The sequence below is a fragment of the Hippopotamus amphibius genome, chromosome 9, assembly GCF_030028045.1.
Source record: "Hippopotamus amphibius kiboko isolate mHipAmp2 chromosome 9, mHipAmp2.hap2, whole genome shotgun sequence".
In the NCBI taxonomy this organism is placed as follows: Eukaryota; Metazoa; Chordata; class Mammalia; order Artiodactyla; family Hippopotamidae; genus Hippopotamus; species Hippopotamus amphibius.
In genome coordinates this window covers 112,507,091-112,525,392 of record NC_080194.1, presented here as the reverse complement: position 1 = coordinate 112,525,392, position 18,302 = coordinate 112,507,091, and the positions used below count along the sequence as shown (strand labels likewise).

Genomic DNA, 18,302 nt, shown 5'->3' with positions numbered 1-18,302 from the left:
AATTAATTTTATTTATTTATTTTGGCTGTGTTGGGTCTTTGTTGCTGTGCACAGGCTTTCTCTAGTTGCGGGGCTACTCTTCATTGCGGTGCGCTGTCTTCTCATTCCAGTGGCTTCTCTTGTTGAGGAGCACAGGCTCTAGGGTGCACGGGCTTTAGTAGTTGCAGCACATGGGCTCAGTAGTTGTGGCACACAGGCTTAGTTGCTCCATGGCATATGGGATCTTTCCTGGACCAGGGATCGAACCTGTGTCCCCTGTATTGGCAGGCAGATTCTTAACCACTGCGCCACCAGGGAAGTCCCTATCCAGCTGATTTCTGACACCAATTTCTTCAACTGCTTGGCCATCTTTTTGCTTGTTTCCAAGTTGGTTCTGGAACCAAGGGCATATATATCTTCCTTTTATAGTATCTTTTATTATTTTTTTTATCAAACTCTGCTCCTTTGTACACTCTCAACTGATAACCTCCCCTCCTTCTTCACAGAATAAACCAAGGCTGCAAGGTGTAAACTCCCTCCACTTCCTCCTTCTCCTTGTCCAGATTTCCTCAATGGCACCAGTGTCTCACTGGTCTTAGAGGAAGACTTGTCCTTTCCATGAGTAATTCTTCCATCCGGGCTTTTGAGGTTCTCTCGCATCACCAGCTCTGGGGTTCATGTCTTTAATCACTTGCTCTCTCCAGGAGCTTAAATCCTGCCCCCTCCTTTGAATGTAAACCTGCTCATGCTACCCATATCTTAAGAACAATCAACCACCAAACTGATAGCAATGAAAATAACCTTCCCTCCCCCTGGCCTCCTTCTCTCCATCTTCTGCCCTCTCTCCTTCCCTTCATCACCACGCTTCTTGGAAGGGTTCTCTCTCCTTGTCTCCACTGCCAATGGCATCTGTGACCCTCTGAATGCCAAATCTCTCTTATGTTCTCTGACTTTTCCAATGTGACCTGCAGATCACCTCTTCCTTCCCCAACACCTTGGCTTCAGACGCCTCTCCTCTCCTCTCTTCTCTTTCTCTTGCTTCTGCCCCTACTGAGGGTTTCTGCGAAGCTCCAGCTCCAAGCTGTCTTCCTCCGCCTCCCCTGCCCACCTGAGGGCACCTGATTACAGCTTCTGTTCTTGCCCACGTGCTCTTTGTGCCTGACTGCATCCAATTCTGTGGCTTCAGCTCCCACCCCCGCCTTTTTCTCTTCAGCGTTCCAGACTCTTCTTTTTAAAAACATTTTCATTTCTTTAAAAATAGATAAAACATGCACTCTGTTCAAAATTCAAAAGGCACTAAGGGATATTTTATAAAAATCTCTCCCTCTTGGGTCTCCCAGCCTCCTGTTTCCTTCTTGGGAGGCGGCCACTGTTACTAGTTTCTCGTGGCTTCTTCTGGAGGTACTCCATGTATCAATATTTACTGACATAGGTGTCTGTGTAATTCACTTTGTGCCACAAAAGGGAGCATGCTATACACACTGGATTGTACCTTGATTCTTTTTACTTAGCGTACCTTTGAGATTTTCAAGAAAATTTCTGGCTAATCTTCCCTGTTTATTTTCCATATAAATGTTAGAATCTGCTTGTCTATTTTTTAAAAAGTCAATATTTTTTTGGGGTAATTTTATCTTATCTTTTTACTGATGATGCAGTAAAATTGACCTTTTTTTTCTTGTAGTGTACAATTCCATTAATTTTAATATATGCTCAGATTTGTGTAAATAACAACATGAACAGGATACAAAAGAATTCTTTTACCTCCTAAAAAATCCTTCGTGCTATCCCGTTCTACAGTGGACCCTTGAAAAACGGCTGGTTTAAACTGCATGGGTCCACCTATATGTGGATTTTTTTTTGCTAAATTCATGCTACAGTTCTACCAGATCTCAAGTTGGTTGAATCCGCAGATGCAGAATCGCAGATATGGAATCGAAGATATGGAATCACGGATATGAAGGGCAGACTGTAAAGTTATACACGGGTTTTCAACTACCTGGAGGGTGGGGGCCCCTAACCCTTGTGCTGCCCAAGGATCAACTGTATTTAGAAAGGGACTAATTATAAATGTGTGGCAGGGTCTAAAGAAGCTACAAGGGACGGTCCAGGAACCCAGGATGAACAGCAGCAGGGCTGTTGCCACACTAGGCTAATGGGACCAGGCGAAGCAGAAGTCCCCAGAATCTGTAAGGAGAGGGAGTCATGGGGAGTGGGCCTCCTTGAGAGGAGCACTGATCTATTGAGGGACACAGTTGGCTCAAAGCAACCTTGCAGGGAGGAGCTGAGGGGAAATACTCTGATCTCACCCTTCTCCCTCCCTCCAGTCTCCTGGGTTTTGTTTTTGTTTTTTAAAAATTTTTATTTATTCATTTTTTAAAAATTTATTTTTGGCTGCATTGCATCTTCGTTGCGGTGCATGCGCATCTCATTGTGGTGGTTTCTCTTGTTCTCTTGTTGTGGAGCACAGGCTCTAGGCACGTGGGCTCAGTAGTTGTGGTGTGCAGGCTCAGTAGTTGTGGCGCACGGGCTTAGTTGCTCCGCGGCATGTGGAATCTTCCCAGACCAGGGCTTGAACCTGTGTCGCCTGCATTGGCAGGCGGATTCTTAACCACTGCACCACCAAGGAAGCCCCAGTCTCCTGTTGAAGCTCCTAATTGGGCAAATACAACTAGAAGCCAGAGGTTGAAAGAGCCCTGTTGACGCAGTCCACGTGGCCTGAGCTCTGGGTGAAGTGGGGAAGGATGGAGAGTGGATTTGGGGCTGGGGGCAGAATGGGGGTTTGTAGGGAGAGGACATCCAGCATACATTTATGTGCACTATTCCTTTTTTCCCCCGTAATTTATTTCTCCCTTTGTATTTCTGGCAAGTTATTTCTTATTCTTCATGAGGTAGCTCTGATAGCACTGCTTTCCCTGACTGCCTTGAGCAGAATGAACCAATTTTTTCCATACTGCTTTGTCCTATGTTTTTATTTAGCTAGGCACATGGGTTGCATCTTGTTTACCTTTCATTCTCATTGCTCAGCAGAGAGCTGACATGCAAAAAAATGAACCCCGAGTCTCTTGTACTTAATTGCTTTTCCTTTCTCCCCAGAGTGCCCTCAGCAAGACAGTGACATTGCTTTTTTGATTGATGGCTCTGGTAGCATCAACCCAACAGACTTTCAGAAGATGAAGAACTTTGTCTCAACTGTGATGAGTCAATTTCAAAAGTCCAAAACCTTGGTGAGGGCCAATGGGGGGGTTAGGGAACGGCCTGCGTAAGGCTGGCAAATAAGTGGCAACCAGGCTGCCATGTTCCCGTCCTACTTCTATTACAGATGTTGCCAAATTGCCAGTTGATCATCATTTTCTTTCATGATTGGCTTTCTTGCTCTGTCTGAAAGCAGCTTCAGCCCTCCTCCAGCCCTCTGTAAAGCAGGCAGACTAATTGATAGGGGTTGGCGTGGGACAGGAAACGCACATGTCATCTCTGGCTGAGCTTTAGTGCCGAGAAGTGGGAGCTGATGGCCGATCTCTGTCCTGGTGAAGCAGAAGGACTGGGGGGCAGGGCAGAATCTGGAAGAATTTGGAGACTGGAGTGTTTCAAGATTTATGGAGAGCTTGCTGGGAGATGGCTAAGGGGGAGGAGGGGCACCTTCTCCAGTGTAATAGCAGGTGCCTGTTCCCAGTTCTCTTTGATGCAGTACTCTGAAGAATTTCAGACTCATTTCACCTTCAACGATTTCAAGAGAAACCCTTCCCCGGAATTTCTGGTGAGGCCAATAGTACAGCTGCTCGGGAGGACACACACAGCCACAGGGATCCGCAAAGTTGTGTAAGCTCCTCCCTCTTTTGCTTAGGATGGAAGGAGGGGGTTTTATTTTTCACTGAGCTTTGTAGGATGAGGGGAGTTGTGCAGACAGGGCTGGGGTAGAGGGTATTTCCGGTGGAGGGGTGAGTAAAGGTGTGGAGGAGAGACTGTGCCTGGTATGTTCATGACATACAAGTGGGAGTAAAGGTGGGAGTAAGGGGGCGGGGTGGGAAGGGAAGGCTGGAGGGAAGCTAGAAAGATCAGTTAAGGCCAGGTCACCAAGGCAACTGAAAAGCCAATGGATCCACTGACGGTTTTAGCAGTGAGGAGACGTGCCCCTATCTTGTTTTAGAAAGTTCACTCTGATCTCTCTGTGTGGTTGTCTGCCTGTGTGTGTGTGTGTCTGTGTAGAGTCAAGGGTGGGATTGGGACAAAAGTGCAGGAAGATACACTGGAGAACCATTGCCTCACATCAGGAGAGGTCTGATGAAGGCACAATTAAGCTTATTATTATTTTTACTTTAGAAGGAATAATACTCAGTTAAAAAAATCAGTCTATGCCAATGTATGTAATGGCAATGAAGGCTTTCTTTCCCTCCACTCTTTCCCGTTCTCCTGCTGCCCTTCCAGATCTTGGGGCAGCTATATCTCAATGTTTGTCCCAGGAGAGCCCAGGTGCCTCCTAGACGGAGCCCAGTTGCATCTGTAACTGCTGACATTCCTTTCCTGACATCAAGTATATCATGGTCTCCTTGAATTTGACTTTTCCCTCCTCTTTCCTGGACAGAAGAGAACTGTTTCACAGAAACAGTGGAGCCCGGGAGAATGCCCTGAAGATCCTGGTTGTCATCACAGATGGGGAAAAGTATGGCGATACTTTGGAGTACAGGGATGTCATCCCTGAAGCGGATAGAAAGGGGGTCATTCGCTACGTCATTGGGGTAGGAAATGTGGCTCTCTGGCCTGATGCTTCTGTAGAGGGTTTCTACCTGGATACACCCTCCTTTTAATTTGCAAATATCAATAAAATCAAAGTGGGGCAAGGGTCATCACTGCTAGCCCAAGTGCACCTGTCTCAGTGAACTATTATCGCAATGATGCTATGTAAGAAACTATCCCAACATTCAGTGGCTTAAAACAGTGAGTGAGTCTGTGGGTCAGGTGGGCAGTTTTTCTGGTCCCAGCTGGACTCACTCATGCATCTGTAATCAGCTGCAGGTTGGTTGGTAGCTCTGCTGATCTTGGCTGGGCTCTCTCCATTTCTGAGGGTTGCCAGCATGTCTGTCTGCTGGGCTGGAACAACCAGGGTAACTTGGCTCTTCTGTTCCCTGTGTCTCATCCTCCAGTGGGCTGGCCTGGGCAAGTCCTCATGGTGAAGGCAGTGGAACAAAAGAGCACGTGGAGATGTTGCAAGCACTTTTTTGAGCCTCTGTTTGTATCACATATGATAACATCTGTGAGCTAAAGCAATGCACATGGCTGAGCCCAGAGACAATAAGCAGAACAGAATACTCTGCTAAGAGGAGGAGGGCACAGCAGAGCTTTTGGGAAAGGGCTTGGATACAGGAAGGCATGAAGGGTTGGGAACATCAGTGTCATCAAACTACCACAGTATCTTGTATGACACAGAAAGAGGTATCACCATGGGTCCCTGGCTTGGCAAGTAGGAAACACCTTCACGTGAAGGAGAAAGCTCTCCATCCTCTGAAGAGAGGTCAGCCCCACACCAGGAGGCATGACGCAGCAAATGGACCAAAGGCTGGCTTTCAGCCCCAGTTTCTCCCTTAACAGAATGTAGAGTGTACAACCTGTGCTACCGTACCTGGCAGCTCTGTCCCAGGGACCTTCTGGTGCATTTCTTCCTTGGACAGATATTGTTTCAGATTCTTTTCCTGCAGAATTTTTTTTTTTTTGCTGGAGGAGAGTGCTACCCCCAGAAAGTGTCTGATTTGGCCTCTGTTTTTTGGTAACAGGTGGGAGATGCCTTCAGGAGTCTCAGATCTCGAAAAGAGCTTGATACCATTGCATCCAAACCTCCTCATGATCACGTGTTCCAGGTGAATAACTTTGAAGCTCTGAAGACCATTCAGAACCAGCTTCAGGAAAAGATCTTTGCGATTGAGGGTGAGCTCTGGTTTTGAAGTCCTGGAGCAGCTCCAAAGGCAGCCCCTTGCCCAAAATACATATTTCCCTCTAGAAATGAGAACCTCCTAGCCCTTGGTATCCCGAGCCTCAGCATCAACTCTCTTCTTCCTCCCAGTTCCCAGCACCTCTGGCCTCTCTTACTCAATTCCTTTGAAATGGAAGGATCTAGACTTTTATCTCTAATTTTGCAAGTCTTGGCTATAGGCTGAAAAATTAGAAAGTAGGGAAGCCAAATCTCACACAGTATTTTCCCCCAAATTTGGATGCGTTGCCAACATTTGTCTGTTTGGTTCACTGCTGTATCCTCAGTGCCTAGAATAATGCCTGGTGCATAAAGGGTGCTCAATAATTGTTTGTTGAATAAAAGAATTTAAAAACTGGGGGAAAATACTGTGTGGGATTTGGCTCCCCTACCCACTTTTCCCACTTGGCAGAAAGTAGCTGGAGCCAAATAGCCACCATCCCTTTAAGAGGGGCATATGGCAAGATAAGCAACAAAGACATAAATTATATTCAATATCTTTTTTCCCCCCAATTTATTTATTTATATTTTTTGCCATGCCAAAAGGCATGCAGGATCTTAGTTCCCCGACCAGGGACTGAACCCATGCCCCCTGCAGTGGAAACTCGCAGTCTTAACCACTGGGCCACAACAGGGAAGTCCCTAGCCATTATCTTGTAACAACCTATAGTGGAATATAATCCACAAAAATACTGAATCACTATGCTGTACATCTGAAACTAACATTAATATTAAAAATTAACTATGCTTCAATAAAAAAAAGCATAACAGAGGACATGTAAGAACAAGTGGGGTGCACATGGCTTCCATCTGAGCCTCCTTTTGTTTGGCCACCGTAGAGTTTCAGTTTCCAGCCCTTGTTCTAGGCTCCACTGCTTTCTTTAATGTGTATGTTCTTCTCCTCACAGGTACGCAGACAGGAAGTACCAGTTCCTTTGAGTATGAGATGTCTCAGGAAGGCTTCAGTGCTACCTTCACCCCCGTAAGTTGTCTTTTGTTTAATTGGGGTGGAGGGCAAGACGAAGGGGGACAAGAGGTTCAAAGATTTGGGGGCTCATCTCTGTGAGGGGTGCTTTTTGGGAGGCACCTTTTTGATGGGCAGCAGTGGTCTCTTCTCTCTTCCTTATTCATCCTATTCTTTTTTTAAAAATTGAGATATAATGGATGTATAACATGCTAATAGCCTCAGGTGTACAACATAATGATTCAATATATGTATATAGCATGGCGAAATGATCACCACAATAAGTCTAGTTAACATCCATCACCATACACAGTTACACAATTTTTTTTTCTTGTGATGAGAACTTTTTTTTTCTCTTAGCAACTTTCAAATATAGGATACACTATTATTAACTATAGTCACCATGCTGTACATTACACCCCCAGGATTTATTTATTTTATAACTGGAAGTTTGTAGTTTTTGACCACTTTCACCCATTTTGCATACCACCCACCCCTGCCTTTGGCAATCACCCATCTGTTCTCTGTATGTATAAGTGAGTTATTTCTAATTGCACATATAAGAAAGATCATACAATGTTTGCCTTTCTCTGACTTATTTCACTTAGCATAATCCTCCAGGTCCATCCATGTTGTCACAAATGGCAGGATTTCCTTCTTTTTAATGGCTGAATAATATTCCACTGTATACATATATACCACATTTTCTTTATCCATTCATCCATTGATGAACACTTAGGTTGCCTCCATGTCTTGGCTATTGTAAACAATGCTGCAGTGATCATGGGGTTGCAGATACCTTTTCCAGTTAGTGTTTTCATTTCTTTTGGATATTTACCCAGAAGTGTAATTGCTGGATTATTTAGCAGTTTTATTTTTAAATTTTTGAGGGACATCCATACTCTTTTCCATTGTGGCTGCACTAATTACAATTCCACCAACAGTGTGCAAACGTTCCTTTTTCTCCACATCCTTTTCAACACTTAATTCTTCTCTTTATGATGACAGGCATTCTAACAGGTATGATATGATATCTCATTGTGTGTTCTTTTTTTAAAATAAATTTATTTCTTTATTTATTGCTGCATTGGGTCTTCGTTGCTGCACATGGGCTTTCTCTAGTTGTGGCAAGTGGGGGCTACTCTTCATTGTGGTGCATGGGCTCCTCATTGTGGTGGCTTTTTGATGGCTTCTCTTGTTGTGCAGCATGGGCTCCAGGTGCATGGGCTTCAGTAGTTGCAGCACACAGGCTCAATAGTTGTGGCTCACAGGCTCTAGAGCACAGGCTCAATAGTTGTGGTGCACCGGCTTAGTTGCTCCGTGGCATGTGGGATCTTCCTGGAGCAGGGATCAAACCTGTGTCCCCTGCATTGGCAGGTGGATTCTTAACCACTGCACCACCTAGGAAGTCCCTCTCATTGTGGTTTTGGTTTGCATTTCCTTGATGATTAGTGATGTTGAGCACTTTTTTCGTGTACTTCTTGGCCATCTGCATGTCTTCTTTGGAAAAATGTCTTTTCAGATCCTCTGCCTATTTTATTTTATTTATTTATTTTTTATATGATCTATCTTTTTAAATTAATCAATCAATTAATTTGTTTATTTAATTGGCTGTGTTGGGTCTTCGTTGCTGCACATGGGCTTCCTCTAGTTGCAGCTAGTGGGGGCTACTCTTCATTGTGGTGCGTGGGCTTCTCATTGCATTTGCCTCTCTTGTTGCAGAGCACGGTCTCTAGGCGCGTGGGCTTCAGTAATTGCGGCACATGGGCTCAATAGTTGTGGCTCACGGGCTCTAAAGTGCAGGCTCAATAGTTGTGGCGCATGGGCTTAGTTGCTCCATGACATGTGGTATCTTCTTGGGGCAGGGATCGAACCTGTGTCCCCTGCATTGGCAGGTGGATTCTTACCCACTGCGCCACCTAGGAAGTCCCCCTCTGCTTATTTTAAAATCAAGTTTTAAAACAGCCTAGAACAGGGGCTGTTGTGTGAGCTCTTTATATGTTTTGGATATTAACCCCTTATTGGATATATGATTTGCAAATATTTTCTCCTGTTCTGTAGGTTACCTTTTCATTTTGTTGATGATTTCCTTTGCTATGTAGAAGCATTTTAGTTTGATATAGTCCCACTGCTTATTTTGTTTTTGGTGTTAAATCCAAAAAAATCACACCAATGTCAAAGAGATTACTACCTATGTTTTCTTCTTGGAGTTTTATGGTTTGAGGTCTTATGGTTATCTTTAATCCATTTTGAATTGATTTTTGTGACAAGTGTAAGATAGTGGTCCAGTTTCATTCTTTTGCATGTGACTGTCTAATTTTCCCAGCACCATTTATTGAAGAGACTGTCATTTCCCCACTGTAAATTATTCTCTCCTTTGTTGTAAATTGATTTACCATATATGCATGGGTTTATTTCAGGGCTCTCTGTTCTGTTCCATTGACCTACATGTCTGTTTTTATGCCAATACCATACTGTTTTCATTACTATAGCTTCACAATATAGTTTGAAACCAGGAAGTGGGATGCATCCAGCTTTGTTCTTCTTTCTGAAAATTGCTTCAGTTATTTGGGGTCTTTTGTGGTTCCACACACATTTTAGGATTGTTTGTTCTACTTCTGTGAAAAAATGCCATTGGGATTTTGATAAGGATAGCACCGGAGCTACAGATTTCTCAATCCTGTTCTACTTTCTTTCCCAGAATGGTCCCTTGCTGGGTGCTGTGGGGAGCTTTGACTGGGCTGGTGGAGCCTTTCTGTATACATCAAAGAATACAGTCACCTTCATCAACACAACCAGGGTAGATACAGACATGAATGATGCTTACTTGGGTAAGTAGAGAGGGCAGGCTTACTCTAAGAAGGGGTTAGGATATGCCATAACTCAACTAGTTTAGATGTCCTTGGATCTTTCATAGGCTCTGGGGATAAGTTAAAGACAGAAATTTCAAAACTTCATTTTAATTGTGTTAATGAAGAGGCATATAGTGCAGGGTCCAGTTACCCCAACCTCCCAAGCATGGGACTGCCCCATTGCCCCTGCTCAAGGGATAGTCCTGTTGCGGGGCCAGTGCTTCTTTTCTTAGTTCATCATCTTCAGGTTATGCTGCTGAAGTCATCTTGCGAAACCGGGTGCAAAACCTGCTTCTGGGGGCGCCTCGATATCAGCATGTTGGCCTGGTGGTGATGTTCAAACAGAACGCACGTGCTTGGGAGAAAAACACTGAAATCAAGGGCAGCCAGGTGAGTGCAGAGTGTGTGGGGCTTGGATGTGCCAACAGAGGCATCCTGGGGGCTGAGGGCTTCCAGGATGGGCATCACCAGGTGCCAAGTGTGGCAGAGTTTTGCAAAGCAGATTTCAAAGGGCTTTAAGCTGGAGAGTCATGGGACCAACTTTGCATTTGAGAACGTTGTGTCCTCACTTTTCTAATAACAGTAATAACAACACTTGACTTATACAGAGCTCTCTACAAGTCTATCTGTACACAAAGCTGGCATTTGACCAGTCCATAAACAGTAGAGCCATATTAATTATTAAAATATTGAAATAATTCTATATCTGTCAATAAATAGCTGTTTCCTTGAGACATCCTCCTCCTCACCCCCTGCCATGCATTCTGGCCCCTCTCCCAATACTCTTTGAACTTCCCCATGATCCAGCAACTATAAAGGCAGGCAGGGAACCTCAGGGGACCTCTAGAACCCACTCCAGCTAAGCCCATGGTTGGTGCCTGAGAAGTCCCAGGAGTTCAATATTTTGAATATCACTCCTGCAAAAGCTGTTTTTTTAAAAATTCTTAGAAAAGTGTCAGCAGGACTTCCCTGGTGGCGCAGTGGTTAAGAATCCACCTGCCAGTGCAGGGGACACAGGTTCAAGCCCTGGTCCAGGAAGATCCCGCATGTCTCTGAGTAACTAAGCCCGTGCGCCACAACTACTGAGCCCGTGCGCCTAGGGCCTGTGCGCCACAACAAGAGAAGCCACAGCAATGAGAAGCCCGAGCACCACAATGAAGAGTAGCCCCCGCTTACCGCAACTAGAGAAAGCCCGCAGGCAGCAAGGGAGACCCAACGCAGCCAATAAATAAGTAAATAAGTAAATAAATTTATATATATAAAAAAGTATCAGCAAGCTTAATCCAGCCATCTATAAAAAGGATAAAACATCATGACCAATTGTGGTTTACCCCAGGAATGCAGGGCTTGTTGAACAATGTTGCAGAAATGGACACTGATTATAAAGTTCATATAAAAATGCAAGAGACCCAGAATAGCCAAAAGAATCTTGAAAAAGAAGAAATAAGTTGGAGGATTCACACTTCCCAATTTGGAAACTTACTACAAAGTTTCTACTACAGTAATCAAGACAGGGTGATACCAGCATAAGGATAGGCCTATAGATCAATGGAGTAGAACTGAGAGTCCAGAAATAAACCCATACATCTATGGTCAATCAATTTTCAAAAAAGGTGCCAGGTCTACTGGATGTTCACATGCAAAAGAATAACTTTGGACCCTTACCTCACAATATACAAAAATTAATTCAAAATAGATCAAAGACCTAAAGTAAGAGCTAAAGCTATAAGCCTCTTAGAGGGATTCATAGGTGAATTTTTGTAACCTTGGATTTGGCAACGATTGTTTAGATATGACACCACAAGCACAAGCAACCAAAGATAAAATAGATAAGTTGGACTTCATTAAATTAAAACCTTTTGAGCATCAAAGAACACCATCAAGAAAATGAAAAGAATGGGAGAAACTATTTACAAATCATATATCTGATAAAGGTCTAGTATTTAGAATGTATAAAGAACTCTTACAACTCAACAATAAAAAGCTAACCTCATTTAAAAATGGGCAAAGGATTTGAATAGATATTTCTCCAGATAAGATATAAAAATGAGCAATAAGCACATAAAAAGATGTTCAACTTTATTAGTCATTAGGGAAATGCAAGTCAAAACCACAACAGAGTTACCACTAGAATGCCTATTTAAAGAAAAAAATGAAAAATGGCAAATTTTGGTGAAGATGTGGAGAAACTGGAACCCTCATACGCTGCTGGTGGGAATGTAAAATAATACAGCCCTTTTGGAACACAATTTGACAGTTCCTTAAAAAGTTAAATATAGATTTATCATATGATTCAGAAATTTCACTCCTAGGTATATACACTGTCCCAGAGTGAAAATAGTTGTCCAAACAAAAACTTATACATGAATGTTCATAGCAGCATTATTCAGAATAGCCAAAAGGTAGAAAGAAGCTAAATGTCCATCAACTTATAAATAAACAAAATGAGGTATATCTGTACAGTGGAATACTATTTAGCCATAAAAAGAATGAAGTGTTGACACACGCTACAACATGGATAAACCTTGAAAACTTTATGCTAGGTGAAAATAGCCAGTCACAAAAGGACACATATTATATGATTTAATTCATCTGAACTGTCTAGAGTAGACAAATCCATAGAGTCAGAAAGTAGATTAGTAGCTGCTAGGGTATAATGGGAAAGGGGTGGATTGGGAATGACGCCCATTGGGGCGATGGAAGTGTTTTGGAATTAGTGGTGATGCTTACATAACATTGTGAATATACTAGAATCCACTAGGTTTTATATTTTTAAATGATGAGTTTTATGTAATGTAAATTTTATCTCAATTTAAAAGAGCTGTTTTGAAAAAAAAAAATCAATGTAGTTCACCATAACAACAGACTAGAGAAGAAAAACGGAATAGTCTTAACAGAGACAGAAAAAATTTGGCAAAATACATCCTTTCATGATGTTTTATTCTCAGCAAACTAGAAATTAAAGGGAACTTCCTCAACCTGAGAAAGAACATTTACCAAAAAATCTACAGCTAGCATCATATTTAAAAGTAAAATAGAATTTTTTATCCCAATATTGGAAACAAGGCAGGAATATCCACTCTCACCACTCCTATTCAACATCATACTGGAAGATATAGCTGGTGCAATAAGGCAAGAAAAGAAAAGAGAAAAGAGCATGCGGAGTGGAAAGGAAAAAATAAAACTGTCTCTGTTTGCAGATGACATGATTGTTTGCATGGAAAATCCCAAAGGATCTACAAAAAAGCTATATAACTAATAAGTTATTTCAGTGAGTACTCAGGATACACGATCAATATATAAAAATCAGTTGTTTTTCTTATACTAGCAATGAACATTTGGAAATTTAAATTAAAAAAAAGTACCATTTATTAATACAATAGCACCAAAGACCATGAGATACTTAAGTATAAATCTAACAAACTGTGTACAATATCTTTATACTGAAAACTACAAAACACTAATGAGAGAAATCAAAGACCTAAATAAATGGAGGAATATACTGTGTCCGTGCACTGGAAGACTCAATATTGTTAAGATGTCAGTTTCCCTCAAGTCGATCTATAGACTCAACACAATGCCAATCAAAATCCTAGTTTATTTTGTAGAACTGACAAGCTAATTCTAAGATTTATATGGAAAATCAAAGCAAGTAGAATATCCAAAACAGTTTTGAAAACAGATCTTAGGTAAATACAATTAGGTATTCAGTGGAAGATTCATACACTACCTGATTTCAAGGCTTTCTATAAAGTTACAGTAAGCAGGACAGTGTGGCATTGACAAAAGATCAGTGGAATGGAATAGGCCCTAAGTATAAGCCTGACCCATACTGATTTTCAGTAAAGGCACAAAGACAATTCAATGGAGAATTCAATGGTGCAGGAACAACTGAACATCCATGGTAACAAAACAAAACAAAATCCTTTATCCATATCTTGTCAATTCAACCATGTTAAGATTAATTCAAAAGTGATCATAGAGCTAAATGTAAAATCTAAAACTATTCTGCTTGTGGAAGAAAACATAAGATAAAATTTTGTGACCTTGTGTTAGGCAAAGAATTCTTAGATATAACACTAAAAGCATGGTCCATAAAGAAAAAAATTGATAACTCAGATTTCATCAAAATGAAAAGTTTGTTCTGTTCATTAAGAGAATGAACAGATAAGCTACAGATTGGGAGAAAATATTTGCAAATTTTCCTTCTTTTAAAAAAAATTTATATCTGACAAAGGACTTAATCCAGAATATATAAAGGATTTCAAAACTCAGGAATAAGAAGTCAAAGGACTTCCCTGGTGGCACATGGTTAAGAATCCTCCTGCCAATGCAGGGGACACAGAGTCAAGCCCTTCTCCAGGAAGGTCCCACATGCCACGGATCAACTAAGCCCGTGTGCCGCAACTACGGAAGCCCACGCACCTAAAGCCCGTGCTTTGCAACAAGAGAAGCCACTGCAATGAGGAGCCCGCGCACCACAACAAAGGGTAGCCCCCGCTTGCCGCAACTAGAAAAAGCCCGTGTGCAGCAACAAAGACCCAATGCAGCCAATTAAAAGAAAAAAAAAGAATAAGTCAAATAATCCAATTAAAAAATAAGCAGAATATTTGAACAGACACTTCACCAGAGAAGATATGCAAATGGCAAATAAGCACATGAAAACATGTCCCATGTCATTAATCGTTAGGGAAATGCAAATTAAAACCACAGTGTGACACAACTGCACACCTATTAGTGTGGTTAACATAAAAAGGAAATAAACTGGCAATATCAAGTCCTGGCGAGGATGTATAGCAACTAAAACTCTCGTATATTGCTGTTGGAATGGAAAATGGCATGGCTGCTCTGGAGAGCAGTTTGTCAGTACCTTACAAAGTTCAACATGCAGTTGCCATAACTCTCAGGTATTTACCCAGGAGAAATAAAAATAGACGTTCACATGAAAACCTGTATATGAATATTTCTAGTGGCTCTATTCATAACTGCCCAAAGTTAGAAACAATCTGAATATCCCTCAACTGGGGAATGGATACACAAACTGTGGTACATGCATATAATGGAATACTAGTCAGAAATAAAAAGGAACAGATTACTGATAGGCGCAAAAATGTGGATGAATCCTGAATGCTCACTCTAGTTAAAAGAAGCCAGACCCAAAAGGCTACATACTGTTTGGTTCCATTTATATAACATTCTGGAAAAGACAAAACTATAGGGACAGAAAACAGATCAGTGGTTGCCCGGGGCTGGTGATTGAGGAAAGAGGTTGATTACAGCACAAGGGAATGTTTTGGAGGTGATGAAACTGTTCTGAATCTCGACTATTGTGGTAGTTGCATGAATTTATGTTTTTGTCACAACTCATGAAACTACACTAAAAAGACTGAATTTCTTTGTATGGAAATTATACCCCAATAAACTTGACCCCAAAACAAAAAAAAAATCCTATTGACTTTAGGATGAAGCTTAAATGCCTTTATTGGACTATTGGGAGGCCTCCTTCAGTGGTGTATGGGGCAGAAATCAGACTGTAGTGAGTCATGTCTTGATGTCCTCTGCACTTTCCTTCTTAGAACTTGCCCTACAAGTCTGAAATTTCCATATACTTCTCCCTTTTATCTGTTACTATTCCCCTCTGTTCCACCCTGCTGCACCAAGAGCCTTAGAAGGCACTGTCTCCACTACCCAACCTCACACTCAGCAAACAGGAAACACTTGTTTGTTGAATGAATGAATGACTAATGGATGATTGCTATGGGTGAATTCTACTATTTACATTAAACACATTTTGGTGTTTTTTTGAACATACTTTAAAAATTCTTTTAAAAGGTAGACATCATTTCTCAATATCATGCAAAGAAATTCCTGTAGCAGTAGTTATTTTTCAAGCCAGTTGATTCCTTCTTAGCCAGACTGCCAACTTTGATTTACCTCCCTCAAGACTTGCAATATATTGAAAGGATATCCTGTCTGGTCTTACAGACTTTCCTGTCTGTATTTTCAAATCCAATTTCTTTGCTACCTTAATCATCTCCTTGCAACACCATTTGGGGTAAATGCTCACCCATTGCCCATCAATTCTATGATATGCTCCTCTAGCTGGCAGTACATTGAAACAAGGATTGATCATGAAACAAAGGGAGGATCACATCCGCTCCAAACAGCTTTCCTCAGCAGGCATGATTTTTCTTCACAGGGAGAAAACCCTCACACTCTGCTTTAGGTGGAAAGAAGTATGTGACCTTGGCCTTATCTCTTTCAGATCGGCTCCTACTTCGGGGCCTCCCTCTGCTCTGTGGACGTGGACAGAGATGGCAGCTCCGACCTGGTCCTCATCGGAGCCCCCCATTACTACGAGCAGACCCGGGGGGGCCAGGTGTCCGTGTGCCCCTTACCCCGGGGGGTGAGTGGTTGATGAGACCCGGGCTGGTGGGGTCTGGGTGTGGGTGGAGGGGTCTCCTGGGGTGGAACCTGATGCTGTTTTTGTTCCGCAGAGGGCTAAGTGGCAGTGTGGTGCTGTCCTGAGAGGGGAGCAAGGCCACCTCTGGAGCCGCTTTGGAGCAGCTCTGACGGTGATGGGGGATGTGAATGGGGACAGGCTGACGGATGTGGCCATCGGGGCCCCTGGAGAGCAGGAGAACCGGGGTGCTGTGTACCTGTTTCACGGAACCTTGGGACTGGGCATCAGCCCCTCCCACAGCCAGGTGAGGCCCAGTCACTGTTTTTATTACAACAGTAGCCTTTTTGCCTATCTGTTTCTCTTTCTAATTCAACATTCTGACAGCTGCCAGATCAGTTCTCCCAGTATCCCTTTTCAGAAACTTCAAAAATAACACACACCTCACAGAAAAGATTCATTCTTAGCACCACTAGAGGAGGTGCACAGGGCCATCGTCACTCCCACTTTATAGACGAGAAGATGAAGCCTCAGAGGTGATGAAGAGCGAGCTGGAAGTGTCAGGATGTAGATATTCCTTTCCTCCGAATCTCAGTCTTTGTAGGATGACCAACACACCTGGTTTGCCCAGATGTGTCCCGGTTTTAGCACTGGAAGCCTCACAGCTCAGGAAGCCCTGGGTTGGTCACCCTACCCAGACTGCATGCTTCAGGGGCTCGTGACTTGTGCAGTCACACGAGGCTCCTCTCTCAGAAGGGCACTGTGCTTAGATTAATGCTCTGCTCTGGCCATCTTGAAATTCTCAATAACTTTTGGACAAGGAGCCCTACATTTTTCCCCCCATTGGGTCCTGCAAATTACGTAGCTGATCCTGATGGTTGGTTACTTGAAATGCTGGTCACCACAACTGGTTTCCTCTCTAAAGTGGCTCCCTGTTTTCTGCTGGATGAAGCCCACTGTCTGGAGGGACCCCCCCTGTCTGGCAGTCTCCCATCACAGCCCACTGAGGCTATCCAGTCTTCTGGCTTCTGGTCTCTGGCTTTTTTCCAGCTTCACATTTTTCTTCTGTCCTTTCTCTCTGCCTCTGCATCACTCCTGCCAAATCCCTCACCCTAGAGGTTCGACCCTACCAACACATCTAAATCACCTGAAGGTCTTAAAAAGCAGGTGCCCAGGCCCTGACAGTAGGGGTTGTGATTTAATTGGTCTGGCGTCACGGCCCCAGGCATCAGTAGAGTTTTTTTTTTTAACATTTTATTTAGAAAAATTTCAAAGTTACTGCAAAATTGAAAGAATTGTCCAGTGGACATCCATATAACTATGAGCTAGAATCTGCAATGAATATTTTACCAGATTTACTTTATCACATCTCCATCCTTGTATTCATCCCTTTTCTAGCTGTCCACCGTTATATTTTTCCTAATACATTTCAAAGTAATTTGCAACACCAGTCCAACTTCGCCCCTAAGTACCTCAGCACATATATCATTAACTAGAGTTCAAAATATTCAAATGTGCTTACTGTTATTTTTAAGATAAGATGTACAAGACAGGAAAAGCACAAATCTTTAGCCAGTCAAAGAATTAAAAAATATATAACCCACTATCCTATCAAAATACTGGACATAAGCATCGCTTTAGAAAGTTCCTGCCTGCTCCCTTCCGGTCAATTTCTGACCCCACTCCATCCCAGAGGAAGCTACTGTTTCAATTATTTTCCATAGATTAGTTTTGCCCATTCTAGTGTATGGAATAGTACACCGCATAGGCCCTAGTATTTTTCACACGCTCTTTAATTGCAGCCCGGGCTAAGCACTGCTGCCTTATGTTCTTCCCTCTGTGTCACAGAGCCTCTTTCCACAATTGTGTGACTATTACTATAATTATGCCTCTTTTCGTGGCACCTGTTGTTTCTCTGTGTACATGGGGTTGGGAGGTTCTGGTTTTCCTTTATTCTTATTACAAAAGCTTTACATGCTTGTACAAGTTAAAAAATCTAAAATAAGCAGTGAAAATCTTAGTTCCCTCCCCTTATTTGCACCTGGAAAGGAAAACAAGGATAAGGGGAGGGTCCACACACTTACCCACCCTCATCCACACCTACATACCCACGCGAACCCCCCTACACCCCTCTCCATACACCCACAC

The 18,302-nt window shown here is 42.7% G+C and overlaps 1 protein-coding gene across 1 annotated transcript in view; it reads left to right on the top strand.

Moving 5' to 3' along the window:
- The window catches only part of ITGAM (integrin subunit alpha M), a 35,213-nt gene that overhangs the window by 7,505 nt on the left and 9,406 nt on the right, over window positions 1-18,302 (top strand). Inside the window, exons 6-14 of the mRNA XM_057695260.1 lie at window positions 3,073-3,203; window positions 3,650-3,795; window positions 4,559-4,712; window positions 5,745-5,895; window positions 6,847-6,920; window positions 9,604-9,733; window positions 10,002-10,144; window positions 16,020-16,160; window positions 16,252-16,461. Coding sequence (XP_057551243.1) covers window positions 3,073-3,203; window positions 3,650-3,795; window positions 4,559-4,712; window positions 5,745-5,895; window positions 6,847-6,920; window positions 9,604-9,733; window positions 10,002-10,144; window positions 16,020-16,160; window positions 16,252-16,461 — 1,280 coding nt within the window. The remainder of the gene's footprint in view (window positions 1-3,072; window positions 3,204-3,649; window positions 3,796-4,558; window positions 4,713-5,744; window positions 5,896-6,846; window positions 6,921-9,603; window positions 9,734-10,001; window positions 10,145-16,019; window positions 16,161-16,251; window positions 16,462-18,302) is intronic.